The following is a 14,440-nucleotide window of genomic DNA, read 5'->3' as shown; positions in this document are numbered from 1 at the left end:
CGCTCGCTGAACGCAATCCGTATCTTCTACGAGGTATCAGCAAGCCTGAGCCACGTGTAAGGAGCGCGGTGACCCTGCCTCCACACCTCCTGGGCCCCAGTAACGACACGAGAACACAGCTGCGCGGGTCCGGGAAACACAACAGCTGCGCGGCCGCTACGAGGAAGCGGCGCTGAACGCGGACGCCCGCCCCTGGCCTCACAACCTGGAGCAACACGGTGACGGAACGCGCGGGCCCACAAAGTTTAGGGGGCGCGGCAGCACGTGCGCACGACGTGAGGTGGGCGAGCCCGGGCCACAGGTGGGCTGCCCGCTCCCCCGCGGAGGCCGCCATGGGCAGGGCCGTGTGTGCGCGGGGCGGGACACCGATCCCGGCTCCGTCCGGAACGCGGCTCCTCCCACCCGCCGCGCAGGGCGCCGAAGGCCCCGGCGGCGCCGGCTCCTCCTCCCCTCGGTCTCGAGCGCCGCCGTCTCGGGCGGGAGGCGAGGCTGCCGCGGGAACCCGGGCTTCTCCGCCTCCACTGGGCTGGGGAGCCCGGCAGAGCCAGCCCGCGCCTGCAGCACCCACTTCCGACTGCCCCTTCGCCACCAGCCCGTCTCCTCCGGCCGTCGCTGCCGCTTCCCGCGGCGCCCGCGACCAGGAACTGACCCTCGTCAGCCCCCGTCCCGGAGGACGCAGCGGAGGGGCGTGGAGCGGGGCGCGCCAGGGCGGCGGGGGCGCGCGGGGGCCCGCGCAGCAGGTGCGGCCAGGCCCCAGCTCCCCGGCGAGGCCCCGGCTACTCACCCCGACGATGCTCCTCGGCGACCTGCCGCCGACACAGAGGCCTCCTCCGCCCGCGCCGCACACCCCTCGTAGCCACCGCCCCCTCGGCCGCGGCCGCCTCCGCCGTCCTCGCCGTTGCCGCCGCTGCGCGCGCGCCCGCTCACGCACACCGCCGTGGCCGCGCACGCGCTCAGCGCGCTGGCGTCACTTAGCAACCGACCAGCGGCCGCGGGCCGGGCTGGCTGCGAGGGTTTAGGGCGCCGGGGTCGCCTCGGGCGGGTTTGGCGGCTTTTCCCCGCCCGCCCTACCCGCTGCCCTCCGGAGCCGGGGTCCCCGGGGTGTGGCTGCCCTGCCGGCACCTGGCTCCGGGCGAGTCACGCACCACTCGTCACTACATGGCGTCCCGGATTTCGTCACTGCGAACGGGGCAGTCCCCGCCTTGATCGCCGCCTCGAAGTGACAGGGCGCCTGCGGTGGAGAGAGCTCTGGCCTGGTCCCGACGGGCGCGGACCCCGCAGGCGGATCTGCGAAGTGCAGTGAGGCTCTCACGGGAGTGGAGCCGGGAGGCCGTGACCGCGCTCACACGGAAGACGCCGAGGGCCTGGCTCAGGAGCGGGGGGTGAGGCGCCGAGCCTTGGGTTCCCCTCTCGGCGTCCTCGCTCTGTACTTGGGGACCAGAATGCCCATTGGACCTACGCTGCACAGTCGTGAGGCCAAAAGGAAAGAGCGCGTGCCAAGGTGCTTTGCTAGCTTGAAAAGAGAAGACAGTGGAGCAAGAGCAGTTCAGAGCATGGAGTTTGGAGGCAGAAAGCCAGGTTCAACTCTGATCCTGGCTGATGCTGGATGATCGATTCTGCTTGACGCTTGGGCCAAGTGGGGACCGGAGTGTGGCACTTTAGAGAGTGAAACTGGAAAAGACACAATCCCAGGCAAAGGGAGCTCATGGGTAACTGTATGGAAGTGAAAATGGGCAGCAAGAGCAGGGCTCAAAGCAGGGAGATTGGTTTTCAGGCCCTCGCTGTACCCCAGGTAAGAAGTGATAAGTCTTAGGCAGACCACTGGCGGTGAGAATGTAGAAGGGACAGATGGGAGCGCTGCTAAGGTGGTAGAATTGACAGCACTGAGTGGGGCGAAATGAGTAGGCCAGGTTACTAGTATGGGTGCTGGGGTGGGTGGTGGAAAAATTCAGCAAGATGCGAAGAAAAATGAGTCTTCGGGTTATCCACAAGTTTCTGATCTAAGTTACTAGAAAGTGCTGGTGAGAATCTGGGAGGATGATCAGATGTGGGATACGATGATGAGTCCAAATGTGGATGTGTTTATTGGGGAAACACTTATTCTCCCCTCGTGATGTCTCCTTCCATGTGGAGTCACATCCATGAATATAATATTCCTGGTTTGTGCTGCACCTCCCCCAGCTCATTCCTCCCTGGAGCAGTGACTTTATGATCGGTGAATTGAAAAGAACGTGTACCCATCCCATTGTTTTTCTCTTGAAAGAAAGCTTCCTTCACAGAACTGTTCTGGTGTTCTTCTTGCTTCTCCAGGAGCAGGACCTGGGGGTGGTGTTGAGGGTGTCTGGGCCGGGGCTCCAAAATTCATAAACCTATTTAATTCCAGAGTTTGGCATTGGGAAGTTCTTGGTCCACGGGTAATATCCAATACCAACTTTGTCAGTTGTACGATACAGATTAATGCCCGTCCCCAAAGACGTCCCTGTCCTCATCTTCTAGGACCTGTGACTGTTAAGCTTACATGGTAAAAGGGACTTTAGATGTGACTAACTTAAGGATCTTGAGATGGGGAAATTATCTTGGATTTTCCATTTGGGCTGGAGTTAGGACAGTCAGAGAAGTTGATATAACGATGGAAATAGACGTCAGAGAGATTTTAAAAATCTGTACATTTTAAGGTGGAGCCAAGGAATGTAGGAGATGGAAAAGGCCAGGAAACACAATTTCTCCTAGAACCCCCCGAAAGAACGTTGCTCTTCCAATGCTTTGACTTTAGGATTTCTGATCTCCAGAACCTTAAGTAATAAATTTGTGTTGTTTTAAGCCACTAAGTCTGTGGTAATTTGTTACATTATGAAAGTAGGACAGTCAGTAGTGAAGATGTTATAGTTGGTCTCCAGTTGCATTCTCCTTTATCTGGAAAAGAAGGGTGCAGTTTACTACGGTCCCTCAAAGATGTACTGCAATGTGACTGTGACTTGATAGAGGGAACCTCCACATCCAGAGAGAAATATCCAATAAGCAGTCAAATTACACAGGTCGATGAGTGATGAGAATAGTTGACTTAAAATAAAATAGATTTGGAGGACGTTATCTTATGATTGGTCATTTCAGTCGTAGGCATGGATGAGATCAATCAGGAGAAAATACAGAAGAAACAAGAGGACCAAAGATAGAGTCCCAGGAAGCACTCACTTTAAAAGGGAAGTCGCAGATAAACAGAAGGCCACAAAGAAGTCAGAGGAAGAACGGCCAGAGAAAAAAGAACGAGGTGGGCAGAATGCCTCTGAAACCAAGGTAGGAAAGAACTGCAACATGGAGAGAGTGCCATCAGCGTCAGAGACTGCAAATAGGTCAACTATTTCAAGGGCTGAAAAGCAATGACTGGATTTAGTAACATGGAAGTGATTGGTGACTAACAATAGCAGTTTTAGTAAGGTAGGAGAGATACACATACATGCCAAAATACTGGGCAGGTCAATATGGTAGATTGGCCTCTGGACTGGTTGATGAATTTCAGATCCTAACCATTAGCTAGATAACCTTGGACAAATCACTTAAGTATTCCAGGCTTTGGTTGAGTCATCTACCAAAGGAGAGGATCAGGCTGAAACTGTGATTTTAAAATAAATTCCTAGATAATCCCCCCAACTTTAAACTTTATATCGGGCTCATTTCCTTATGACAGTACACTTCAAACCCTACTCAAATCATTTGACTAAAAAGTGAGAGTCAGTACATTATGTGCCAGCTTCTCTCCAGATACTATGGATATGACACAGTTAGTCAAGAAACACAGTTTGGGTAAGGAGATAAACACTACGTAAATAATTGCCACAGTTCTTTTTTAAAACAAATCAAGGTATACTGTATGAACTGAATGAACTACAACAATAACACAACTTACTACTACATGCTGCATTAGAATTCTGTTTGGGTGAAATGAAGGATGTATAAATAAAGTGATAACAGATGAAAGAGTGATCAGTTTTACCCAATGGGTATAAAGGTATATAGCTACACCGATGCGTTTCCATGGTGATAAAACAAAACAGAACAGGGGAGTTGTGCTAAGCCAAAACTGATCATTTAACATTCCTTCTAAGTTGTGTTGTGATCCGAATAAATATTTATGTACAATTGCTTCTAAACTAAGTACACTATTTAATTGGGAAAAAGGAACACTAAAAATTGAATGCAAGAGTAATTTGTTTACTTTTCCACCAGATCCAAGAGGAAACATTTATTTGCTCTCCATGCCATGCTCTTACATTTGCTCACCTGATCCTCACGTATTAGTGTTAGTACACCCAGACCCAGCGCAAAGCACTCAGACTGAAAATCGACCTCTGTAAGCGGAGAGCAGGGATCAACCAATGAAAGAGGCTGGCCACTCCAATCTGGTAATTAATAGTTTATTAAAGGAAGCTTACATACAGGGCCTGTTTTGGGGCAGCTGCAAGATGAAATGGATTCCCCACACCACTTGGCAGGGGGAAAGAATTATATAGGATAAGGGGGGAATAGTCACAGGAAGTAGAACCCAAGCACTACCAGGTACGGGCAATTGCTTTGCATGCTTGACCAGGTCAGGACAACAGCCTATCCTAGGAACCAGCACATAGCTGGAGGCAAGGGAGGGGTGCTGTTTATGCCAGAATAATGATCAGACAGTCTCTAAGGGGATTTGGCAGAAAGCAACCTTCGTTCTTTCCCAGGTCCAGCTCACGGGACAGACAACGGTCAGGTCATGGAATATTATCTCCACAATTACCTCATTTAACATCAGCTTACTGTATCAGCAACTGACATAGCTCTGTTTTACCTGGTGAGGATACAAAGTTTAAGTTGACCAAGGTCATAAAACAGCAGTTAAATAGAAGACTCAGCTTGAGACCCAGCGTAAGCCTCCTCTTTCTAGGAAACCTTCCTCAGGCCCTTCGTTGCTAAGTGCCCTCCCTCTGTACCATTATATTACATCATGTGCACGCCTTTATTTTAGCTTTTACTGTTATAATGAAGATGTTCACTAAGCGCCAGGTCCTGTTTGAGGTGCATTATGGGCATTAAGTCATTTAAGCCTCGAAACAGCCCTTTGAAGTAGGTGAATACCAATCACAATACTTTATAAGTCAGGAAACTAAGGCACAGAAGGTTAAGTAATTTACTCAAGGTTACACAATTAGTAAGTGATGGAGCCAGGATTCCAACCCAGGTAGTTGGGCTCTAGTGTCCGTCTTACCGCCCACACCGTCCCTCCGTACCAGGCACACTCTGCTCACAGTGAAGGCTTCTAGTCAGCAGTGCAGTTACTGGCGGGCTGTGGTGTGTGGTCTCATGTTGTATTCCTTTGTAAATGAATACAACAGGATTTTCTCTCTCAGTCCCATGTCAGGAAACACTTGGCTGTCCCTAAGTAACTGGTATGTTCTCTCCTTATGTGCAATGTAAATTGTATAACTGGTTATTCTCTGAGTACATTTTGTGGCTTAGCATTAGTATCTGGGAGGACCCTTGGCCTGCATTTGTCTTCCATTGGTTTGAACTAAATTAAAAAGTTTAGTTTCCCCAAACTAAAAAGTTGGGGAAAAATAATCTAACTTCTTCTTTATTTTCTAAATTGTTGAGAACATACATTTATTTTGTTACTATAAAATGTAAACCTTGTTTTTAAAAGAGAAATGATTTCTCAGGCTTGGACTCTAGTCACATGAAATAGTTTCAGGCTAAGTTCCACGACGAGTTCAATACTGAATCATAATTCTTATAAAACTAGGACTTCTGCTATGATCTTGAAAGTACAGATCAATTAAACTGGTGTTCACACAGATCAGAAAGTATTTGAAGTAGCATCAAACAGATAAGCTGTGTCCCTCCTTGTTTTCAACCTGTGTCTTAATAATTTGAAACCACTTTTGGATTATTAGGACATATGCTACCTTGCTTCAGAGATAAGAAAGTTGTCTTCCTTAATGCTGATGGTATTCTTTTATAATTAACTTTAATGTATAGTTCATTTTTGTGGTTTACCTTTCATCAGAAAGAATGGAGAAAAGTCACCTGTTCTAAAACTGAAGTATTTTGATGCATTTAATTTAATTGGCTTAGATCTATCAAATTTAATTGGCTTAGATCCAGTAAGTAAATACCACATTCCTCTCTTTACTTAAGGGTATGTTTTGCAAGTAATTCTTCCAGGTAGATTTACCCACCAGTCACTTTTCTAGAAGCCATATATTTTATCAAACTATTATTCACGTTTTTCTATAGCCAGAGTGAGCAACTGATCATTTCTTCTTTGAATGTTTTCAATCCAAATCTTATTCATTCTCTGAAATCGTTCAGATGCCTCAGGGGTGGGTAAATGCTCTACAGCCCAGCAGATGGTTTCCACGTCGGGGTATGAGCCTCTGGGGTGCCAGATTTGAAATTTACTGATGTCTAAATATAGGTAACTAATGTGAACTTTGTAAAAAAAAAAAGACATCTCTCTGAGTTTACAGACCCTTCTGCTCTATTGGATAGAACTTTACAGTCTTGAACACTTATATTTTCTTATTTTAGTAGAGTTTTGTTTGTTTTTTAAGGAAAATCTTGGACGGCATGCAGATGTATCCTCTGTGCACCAGCATGTGTGTGTGTGTGTGTGTGTATTGGAATATTATTGAGTTATAAAAAAGAATGAAATCTTTCCATTTGCAACATGATGGACTTTGAGGGCATTATGCTAAGTGAAATATCAGAAAACCAATAACCATGTGATCTTACTTATTATATGTGGAATCTAAAAAAACAAAAAACAAAAACCAAGTCATAGATACAGAGAACAGATTGGTGGGTGAAATGGGTAAAGGGAGTCAAAAGGTACAAATTTCCCCAGTTACAGAATAAATGTCATGAGATGTAACATACAGCCTGGTGACTATAGTTAATACTGTATCGTTAATACTGTTAATCTGTATAGTTAATACTGTAGCAATACAGTATTTGAAAGTTGCTGAGAGGAGATCTTAAAAATCCTTGACTTGGAGGAAGAAGCCAAGATGAAATGACCAAGAACAGAATGTTGAGTTAGAGTGCTTTCTGGACAAACATCCTTGACTCCCTCTTTCTTCCAGAGAGTGACTTGATCCTGAAAGGGATCTTATCTGAGGCTTCAGATTCTTCGGAGGATGGTGTAGGGCGTTATGATACAGGCACAGGGCACAACTGTACACTGATGTTCCTGTGCCAGGAAAGTCTGGGGAGCCAGCAGCCTCAGAGGAGTCCTGCTTCTGTCTGAACTTAGGGGAAGATGCATGTTCAGTCCAGTGGGTGCCTGACGTGTCCCAGGACGTCCACACTTGTGTACCTCAGTAGAAGGATAAGAGCAGCTCTGGGAGGAGCCATTTAATGCCACTGATAGCAGGAGTTGCCTGTGGACATGTAGCGTGAGAATTCAACCTTTATTGTAAGCCACTGAGATTTAGGGAATCGTTTGTTACTGCTGCGTAACCTAGCCCATGCTACCTGATATTATGTGTATTCTTTCAGCATCTGTGTAGATCCAGCCATTGAGATCCACCAAGCAGGTAATGATGGATGTAGAATGACAGAGAAGGGAGAAATATCTGTTCCAAAAGACTATGTTAGAGGAACTGATGGGTGGGATTTCTTCGTTAAGGCATGGGGGTGGTGTTTTTAGATTCTCAGTGTCTTTAAATGTCAATGGGCACAAATTGAAAGAATAAAATCAAAGGGTAACTGAAAGACTACAGAAATCTTTTTAAAACCTACAGCAGAAAATTTATCAAGGCAAATAACCACAAGAAAAAATGAGCAAAGGAACAAACAAACATTGGATAAAATAGAAAATGCAGATTGTCAAAAATATGAAAAGATGCTCAACTTCACTTGTACTGAGGGAAATTCAAATCAGATGGGAGTGTGAATTGTTACCTTTGTGGAAAGTAATCTGACAGCATGTACTCAAATTTAAAGTGTACTTACCCATAGATCCTCAGGAGCATCTATTGTCCCTCCCCTCAAAAACTCCCAACATATAAAACACACACACACACACACACACACACACATGCACACACGTGTTTACTGCAGCACTATTTGCAATAAGAAACTGGAAACTAGAATGTCCATCCATAGAGGAATGGTTAAATGAATATGAAACATCCATACTATGGAATAATATTTGGTTATTAAAAAGAATAAGCTCTATAGATATTGACCTGTAAAGATTTAAGTGAAACATTATGAGGTAAAAAGGGTAGTTGCAGAGCACTGTAAGAGAATGATGTTATATTTACAAAAGATTTAAAAGGTAGAAATTTTTGACATATATTAGTTTTTCTATTGCTATAAGAAATTACAGAAGCAGAAATTTGGTGTCTAAAAACAACATTTGTTCCCTTACACTTTCTGGAGGCCAGAAGTCAAAAATTGGTGTCACTAAGCTGAAATCAGGTGTGGGTGGGGCCATGATCCCTCCAAAGTCATTAGAGGAGAATGTGCCTTGTCTTTTCCAGCTTCTGGTGACTGCCAGCATTCCTTGGTTTGTAGACACATCATTCTGATCTTTACTGTCATTGTCACATAGTCTTTTCCTCTTCTGTGTCAAATTTCCCTGTGTCTCCTTTTCTTAAAAAAAAACAAAATTAGTTTCAGGTATACAAAACAACATAGTCATTAGACATATACATACCACAAAAAGTGAGAACCCCATAAGTCTATTACTCATCTGGCACTGTACATAGTTATTACAATATTATCAATTATATTCCCTACGCTATACTTTATTTCCCCATGAGAATTTTTTTAAATTACAGTTTACATTCAATATTATTTCATATTAGTTTCATGTATACAGCATAGTGGTTAGACATTTATATAATTTATGACATGATCCACCCAATTGGTCTAGTACCCACCTGTCACTATATATAGTTTTTACAATATTATTGACTATATTCCCCATACTGCACTTTACATCCCCCTGACTTTTGTAACTACCAACTTGTACTTCTTAATCCCTTCATCGTGGAGTAATATTCCATTGCATGTATGTACCACCTCTTCTTTATCCAATCTTCTATTAATGGGTATATCAGTTGTTTCCATATTTTGGCTATTGTAAATACTGCTGCAGTGAACATAGGGGTGCATATGTCTTTTGAATTAGTGTTTTGGATTTCTTTGGATAAATAACCAGGAATTGAATTGTTGGGTCATAAGGGAATCCTATTTTTAATTTTTTGAGGAGACTCCATGCTGTTTTCTGTAGTGGCTGCACCAATTTGCAATCCCACCTACAGTGCACAAGGGTTTCCTTTTCTCCACATCATCACCAACACTAGCTGTTTCTTGATTTATTGATGATGGGAATTCTGACATATGTGAGGTGAAAGCTCATTGTGGTTTCTGTTTCCATTTCTCTGATGATTGGTGATGTTGAGCATCTTTTCATATATCTATTGACAATTTCTACGTCCTCTTTGGAGAAATGTCTACTCGGGCTCTCTGCCTATTTGTTAATTGGACTGTTTGTGTTGTTGGTCTTGAGTTGTATGAGTTTTTAAATAAATTTTGAGTACTAACCCCTTAGTAGATGTGTCATTGGTAAACATCTTCTCCCATTCAGTAGAATGTCTTTTCATTTTGTTGATGGTTTCCTTTGCTGTGCAAAAACTTTTTAGTTTGATATAGTCTGATTTCTTTATTTTTGTTTCTCTTGCCCAGGAAGTTATATTCAGGAAGTGTAATATCTGAGTTTATTGCCTGTTTTCTTCTAGTTTTATGATTTCAGTCTTACACTGAAGTCTTTAATCTATTTTGAATTTATTCTTGTATATGGAGTAAGAAGGTAGTCCAGTTTCTTTCTTTTTCCTTTTTTTTCTCATGTATCTGTCCAGTTTTCCCAGCACCATTTATTGACTAGAATGTCTTCACCCCAATGTAAATTCTTGCTTCCTTTGTCATAGATTAAATGACCATATTAAATGTGTTTATTTCTGGGCTCTGTATTCTGTTCCATTGAACTGTCTCTGTTATTATGACACTACCACTCTATTTTGATTACTATAGCATGTAGTACAGTTTGCTGTAAGGTAGCATGATACCTCCAGATTTGTTCTTCTTTCTCAGGATTGCTGTGGCTATTCAGGGTCTTTTATGGTTCCATATACATTTTAGGATAATTTGTTCTAGTTCTGTGAAAAATGCCATTGGTATTTTGGTAGGGATTGCATCGAATCTATAGATTGCTTTGGGTAGTATGGACATTTTAACTATACTAATTCTTCCTATCCATGGGCACAGTATATGCTTCCATTTATTTGTTGTGTTTTTCTTTTTTAATTTCTCTTCAGTGTCTTATAATTCTCTGAGTAAGGTCTTTTATTAATACTTCCTTGGTTAAATTCATTCCTCGGGATTTTATTTTTTGATGCAATTATAAATGGAATTTTCTTAATTTCTGACAGTTTGTTGTTGGTGTATAAAAATGCAACCAAATTTGGAATATTAATTTTGTATCCTTCTACTTCACTAAATTCATTAGTCAATTCTAATAGATTTTTGGTGGAGTTTTTGGGGTTCTCTGTATAGAATCATTTCATCTGCAAATAAAGAAAATTTTGCTTCTTTCCAATTTGGATGCCTTTGATTTCATTTTCTTGTCTGACTGTTGTGGATAGGAATTCCAGTCTATGTTGAATAAAAGCGGTGAAAGTGGACATCCTCATCGTGTTCTGATCTTAAAAAGAATGCTTTAGCTTTTCCCCAGAGAGTACGATGCTAGCTCTGAGTTTATCATATATGGCCTTTATTATGTTGAGATGTTTCTTTTACTCCCACTTTGCTGAGAGTTTTTAATTATAAATGGATGCTACATTTTGTCAAACACTACTTCTTCATCTACTGACATGACCATATGATTTTTACTTTTGATTTTGTGTATGTGGTGTATCCCATTAATTAATTTGCTGATATTGAACCAACCTTGCATACTAGGAATTAATTCCACTTGATCATGGTGTATGATTCTTTTTAATGCATTGCCAAATTCGGTTTGCTAATATTTTGTTGAGGATTTTTGCATCTTTATCAGAAATATAGGCCTATAGCTTTTTTACTTGTAATGTATTTGTCTGGTTTTGGAACAGGGTAATGGCAGCCTCGTAGAATGAGCTTGGGAGTCTTCCCTCCTTTTGAACTTTTGGAATAGTTTGAGAAGAATAGATGTTGACTCTTCGTTGAATGTTTGGTAAAATTTACCTGTGAAGCCATGTGGTCCATGACTTTTGTTTGTTGGGAGCATGTTGATTACTGCTTCAATTTTATTAGTAGTAATCAATTGGTTTAGATTTGCCCTTTCTTCTTGATTCAGCCTTGGACAATTGTACACTGCAAGGAAATTATCCATGTCTTCCAGATTGTCTAATTTGTTGGCATATACTTACTTGCAGTATTTTCTTTGATTTCTTTGATGTCCATTGTCACTTCTACTCTTTCATTTCTGATTTTATGTGTTTGCGTCCTCTCCATTTTTTGCTGGATGATCTGGTTAAACATTTATTAATTTTGTTTATCTTTTCAAAGAAACATCTGTTGGATTCATTGATCGTTTGTATTATTTTTTTTAGTCTCTGTTTTGTTTATTTACACCATGATCTTTATTATTTCCTTTTTCAACTCATTTGGTCTTTGTTAGCTCTTCCTCTTCCACTTCCTTAGGTGTAAAGTTAGACTGTTTATTTTAGATTTTTTTATTTTCTAAGGTAGGCCTACATTGCTATGAATTTTCCTCTTGGGACTGCTTTTGCTGTATCCTATAAGTTTTTGTATCAATGTTTTCATTTTCATTTGTCTCAAGATATCTTTTGATTTCTTCTTTCATCTCATTGTTAACCCATTCACTGTTCACTAGCATATTATTTAGCCTCCATTTGTTTATGTGTTTTTCAGTTGTTTGTTTGGCAACTGATTTCTAGTTTCAGACCATTGTGGTCAGAGAAGACTCATGATATGAATTTAATTTTCTTAAATTTACTCAGACTTGTTTTGTGGCCTAACATATAGTCTATCTTAGACAATGTTCCATATGCACTTGAAAAGAATGTATAGTCTGCTGCTTTGGGGTGAAATGCCCTAAAAATATCAATTAAATCCATCTGGTCTAGTGTATATTGAAGGCAGTTGTTTCCTTTCTGACTTTTCTGTCTGGAAGATCTGTCCATTGGTGTTAAAGTCACCTACTGTGGTTGTGTTACTGTTGATTGCTCCCTTTATGTTGTTCAATATTTGTTTTATATATTTAGGTGTTCCTCTGTTGGGTGCATAGATGTTTACTAGGGTTATGTCTTTTTGTTGGATTGATCTCTTATTATACACTGTCCTTGTCTCTTATTATAGTCTTCGTTTTAAAGTCTATTTTGTCTAATAAAAGTATTCCTACTCCAGCTTTCTTTTTTGTTTCATCTCCATTTGTGTGAAATATCTTTTTCCATCCCTTTATTTTTAGTCTTTCAATCTCAGGTGGGTCTCTTGTAAACAGCATATATATGTATGTATATACATGTATATATGTATATACATACGTATATACATATATATGGGTCTTGTTTTCTTATTCATTCAGCTATTCTAAGTCTTTTGATTGGAGCATTTGATCCATTTACATTTAAAGTGATTATCAATAAGTACATAGTTATTGACATTTTATTATTCATATTTTGATCTCCTTTTGTTTGATTTTTCCCCTTCTTCTTAAAGAATTCCCTTAATATTTCTTTTAATATTGGCTTGGTGCTATTGAATTCCTTTACTGTTTTCTTGTCTGGGAAGGTCTTTCTCTCTCCTTCAATTTTAAATGTTAACCTTGCTGGGTAGAGTGGTTATGGTACCTTGTTTTTCATCACTTTGAATAGCCCTACCACTCCCTTTGGGCCTGCAAAGTTTCTGTTGAGAAATTAGCTGATGGTTTTATGGGAGTTCCTTTGTAAGTTAACTAGCTGTCTTTGTCTTGCTACTTTTAGGATTCTCACTTTGTCATTTTAATATACCATGTTTTGGCCTCTTTCGGTTCATCGTTTGGGACTCTGCACTTCCTGGACTTGTATGTCTATTTCCTTCACCTGGTTATGGAAGTTTTCAGTCATTATTTCTTCCAATAGGTTCTCGGTCCCTTGTTCCCTCTCTTCTCCTTTTGGTACTATGATGTGACGTTGTTACACTCGATGTTGTCCTAGAGATCCCTTAAACTATTTTCTTTATTATAATTGTTATTGTTGCTATTACTATTATTATTTGTTCTTGTTATTCCAATTGGGTGTTTTCTGCGACCCTGTCTTCTAAATCGTTGAACCACAATGGGAAAATAAAACAAAAGATGCTTGAGCCCATCAGAAATTCTGATGTAATTGGTCTGAAATGTATAATCACTATTTTGAAGTGATTCTAATGAGCAACCTTTGAGAAGAGCCACTGAATCACACTGCTTTGGGTTCACAACCTGTACTCAGATGCACTAATACACAAACAAAATATCCGCTGAGAAAATAAATTTAGGGTATGATTCCATTTTGAATTTTATTGCAAAGAGGCAAATAGTTATCAATGCCAAAGTTATAAATGCCAAAGCTTGTATGTAGAAAATATTTTCACCTGATGCCGTAACTTATGTATAAAGTGATAAGTGGTGTCCACCCACTTGCATTAAAAAAAGCAAGTGTTAGAAACCACACATTAATACACTTAATTTTTAAAACACCAATTTTAATTTGATAAACTTGGGGGAAAATTTAAGTCACAAAGTAAAACTTTATTGACTTGTTTCTTAATCTTAAATCTTATTCTGCTACTAACGACGTAGGTGATCTTTGACAATTTTCTGACTCCCATGAGATTGTTTCCACACCTATAATGACATGGTTAAATTAGGTGGGGTTTTGTTGGGTTTTTTCAAGTTATATTTTTTAACTCTACCACTGCTTTTTAATATCACTGTTTGGTCCTGTCATGTGAAATGGACGCTCATGACTCAGCATATGGTTGTGCTTATGGCTTTGATTCATTACACCAAAAGAAATCAAAGAAAAATCAACAAAGGTTTAGAAAAAGCACATGGGGTAAAGTCTGAGGGAAACCAGACAAGCTTCCAAGGACCCTATCCCAATGGAGTTACATTGGATGTGCTTCATTCCCCCAGCAAGGTGTGACAAGAAGTGTTAAATGTTGCCAACCAGGAAGCTGGATAGAGACTCAGTACCCAGGATGTTTAGTGGGGAAGGGAGTGGGGGTTACTGCAGGTAGCTCTTGCCTGGCGAGGATCCAAATTCCAGACTCCAAGAAGGAAAGCAGTGTTCAACATAAAAGGTACTGTTTGCATACTTTACATGAGCTCATCAATTAATGGCAAGAACCCTTCTAAAATCTGTTTCCTGATGTCAGA

At 41.3% G+C, this 14,440-nt stretch overlaps 1 protein-coding gene across 4 annotated transcripts in view; it reads right to left on the bottom strand.

The window, feature by feature from the left end:
• The window catches only part of BTBD9 (BTB domain containing 9), a 442,816-nt gene that overhangs the window by 385,537 nt on the left and 42,839 nt on the right, over nt 1-14,440 (bottom strand). Inside the window, exon 1 of one of the 4 annotated variants that reach the window (XM_081044977.1) lies at nt 785-941. The exons of 1 other annotated variant lie outside the window; for it this stretch is intronic. Coding sequence is in view for 1 of the 3 variants with exons in the window: in XM_081044976.1 (XP_080901102.1) it covers nt 206-334 (129 nt within the window). In the remaining 2 variants the exon portion in view is untranslated. Of the gene's footprint in view, nt 1-205; nt 571-784; nt 942-14,440 lie in introns of those variants that run through there. 2 more of the 4 variants (XM_081044979.1, XM_081044976.1) reach the window with 2 other exon arrangements.

This window comes from Rhinolophus hipposideros (assembly GCF_964194185.1).
Source record: "Rhinolophus hipposideros genome assembly, chromosome: 3".
Lineage (NCBI taxonomy): Eukaryota > Metazoa > Chordata > Mammalia > Chiroptera > Rhinolophidae > Rhinolophus > Rhinolophus hipposideros.
The sequence above is the reverse complement of the archived record's forward strand: the minus strand, read 5'-3'. Positions and strand labels throughout refer to the sequence as shown.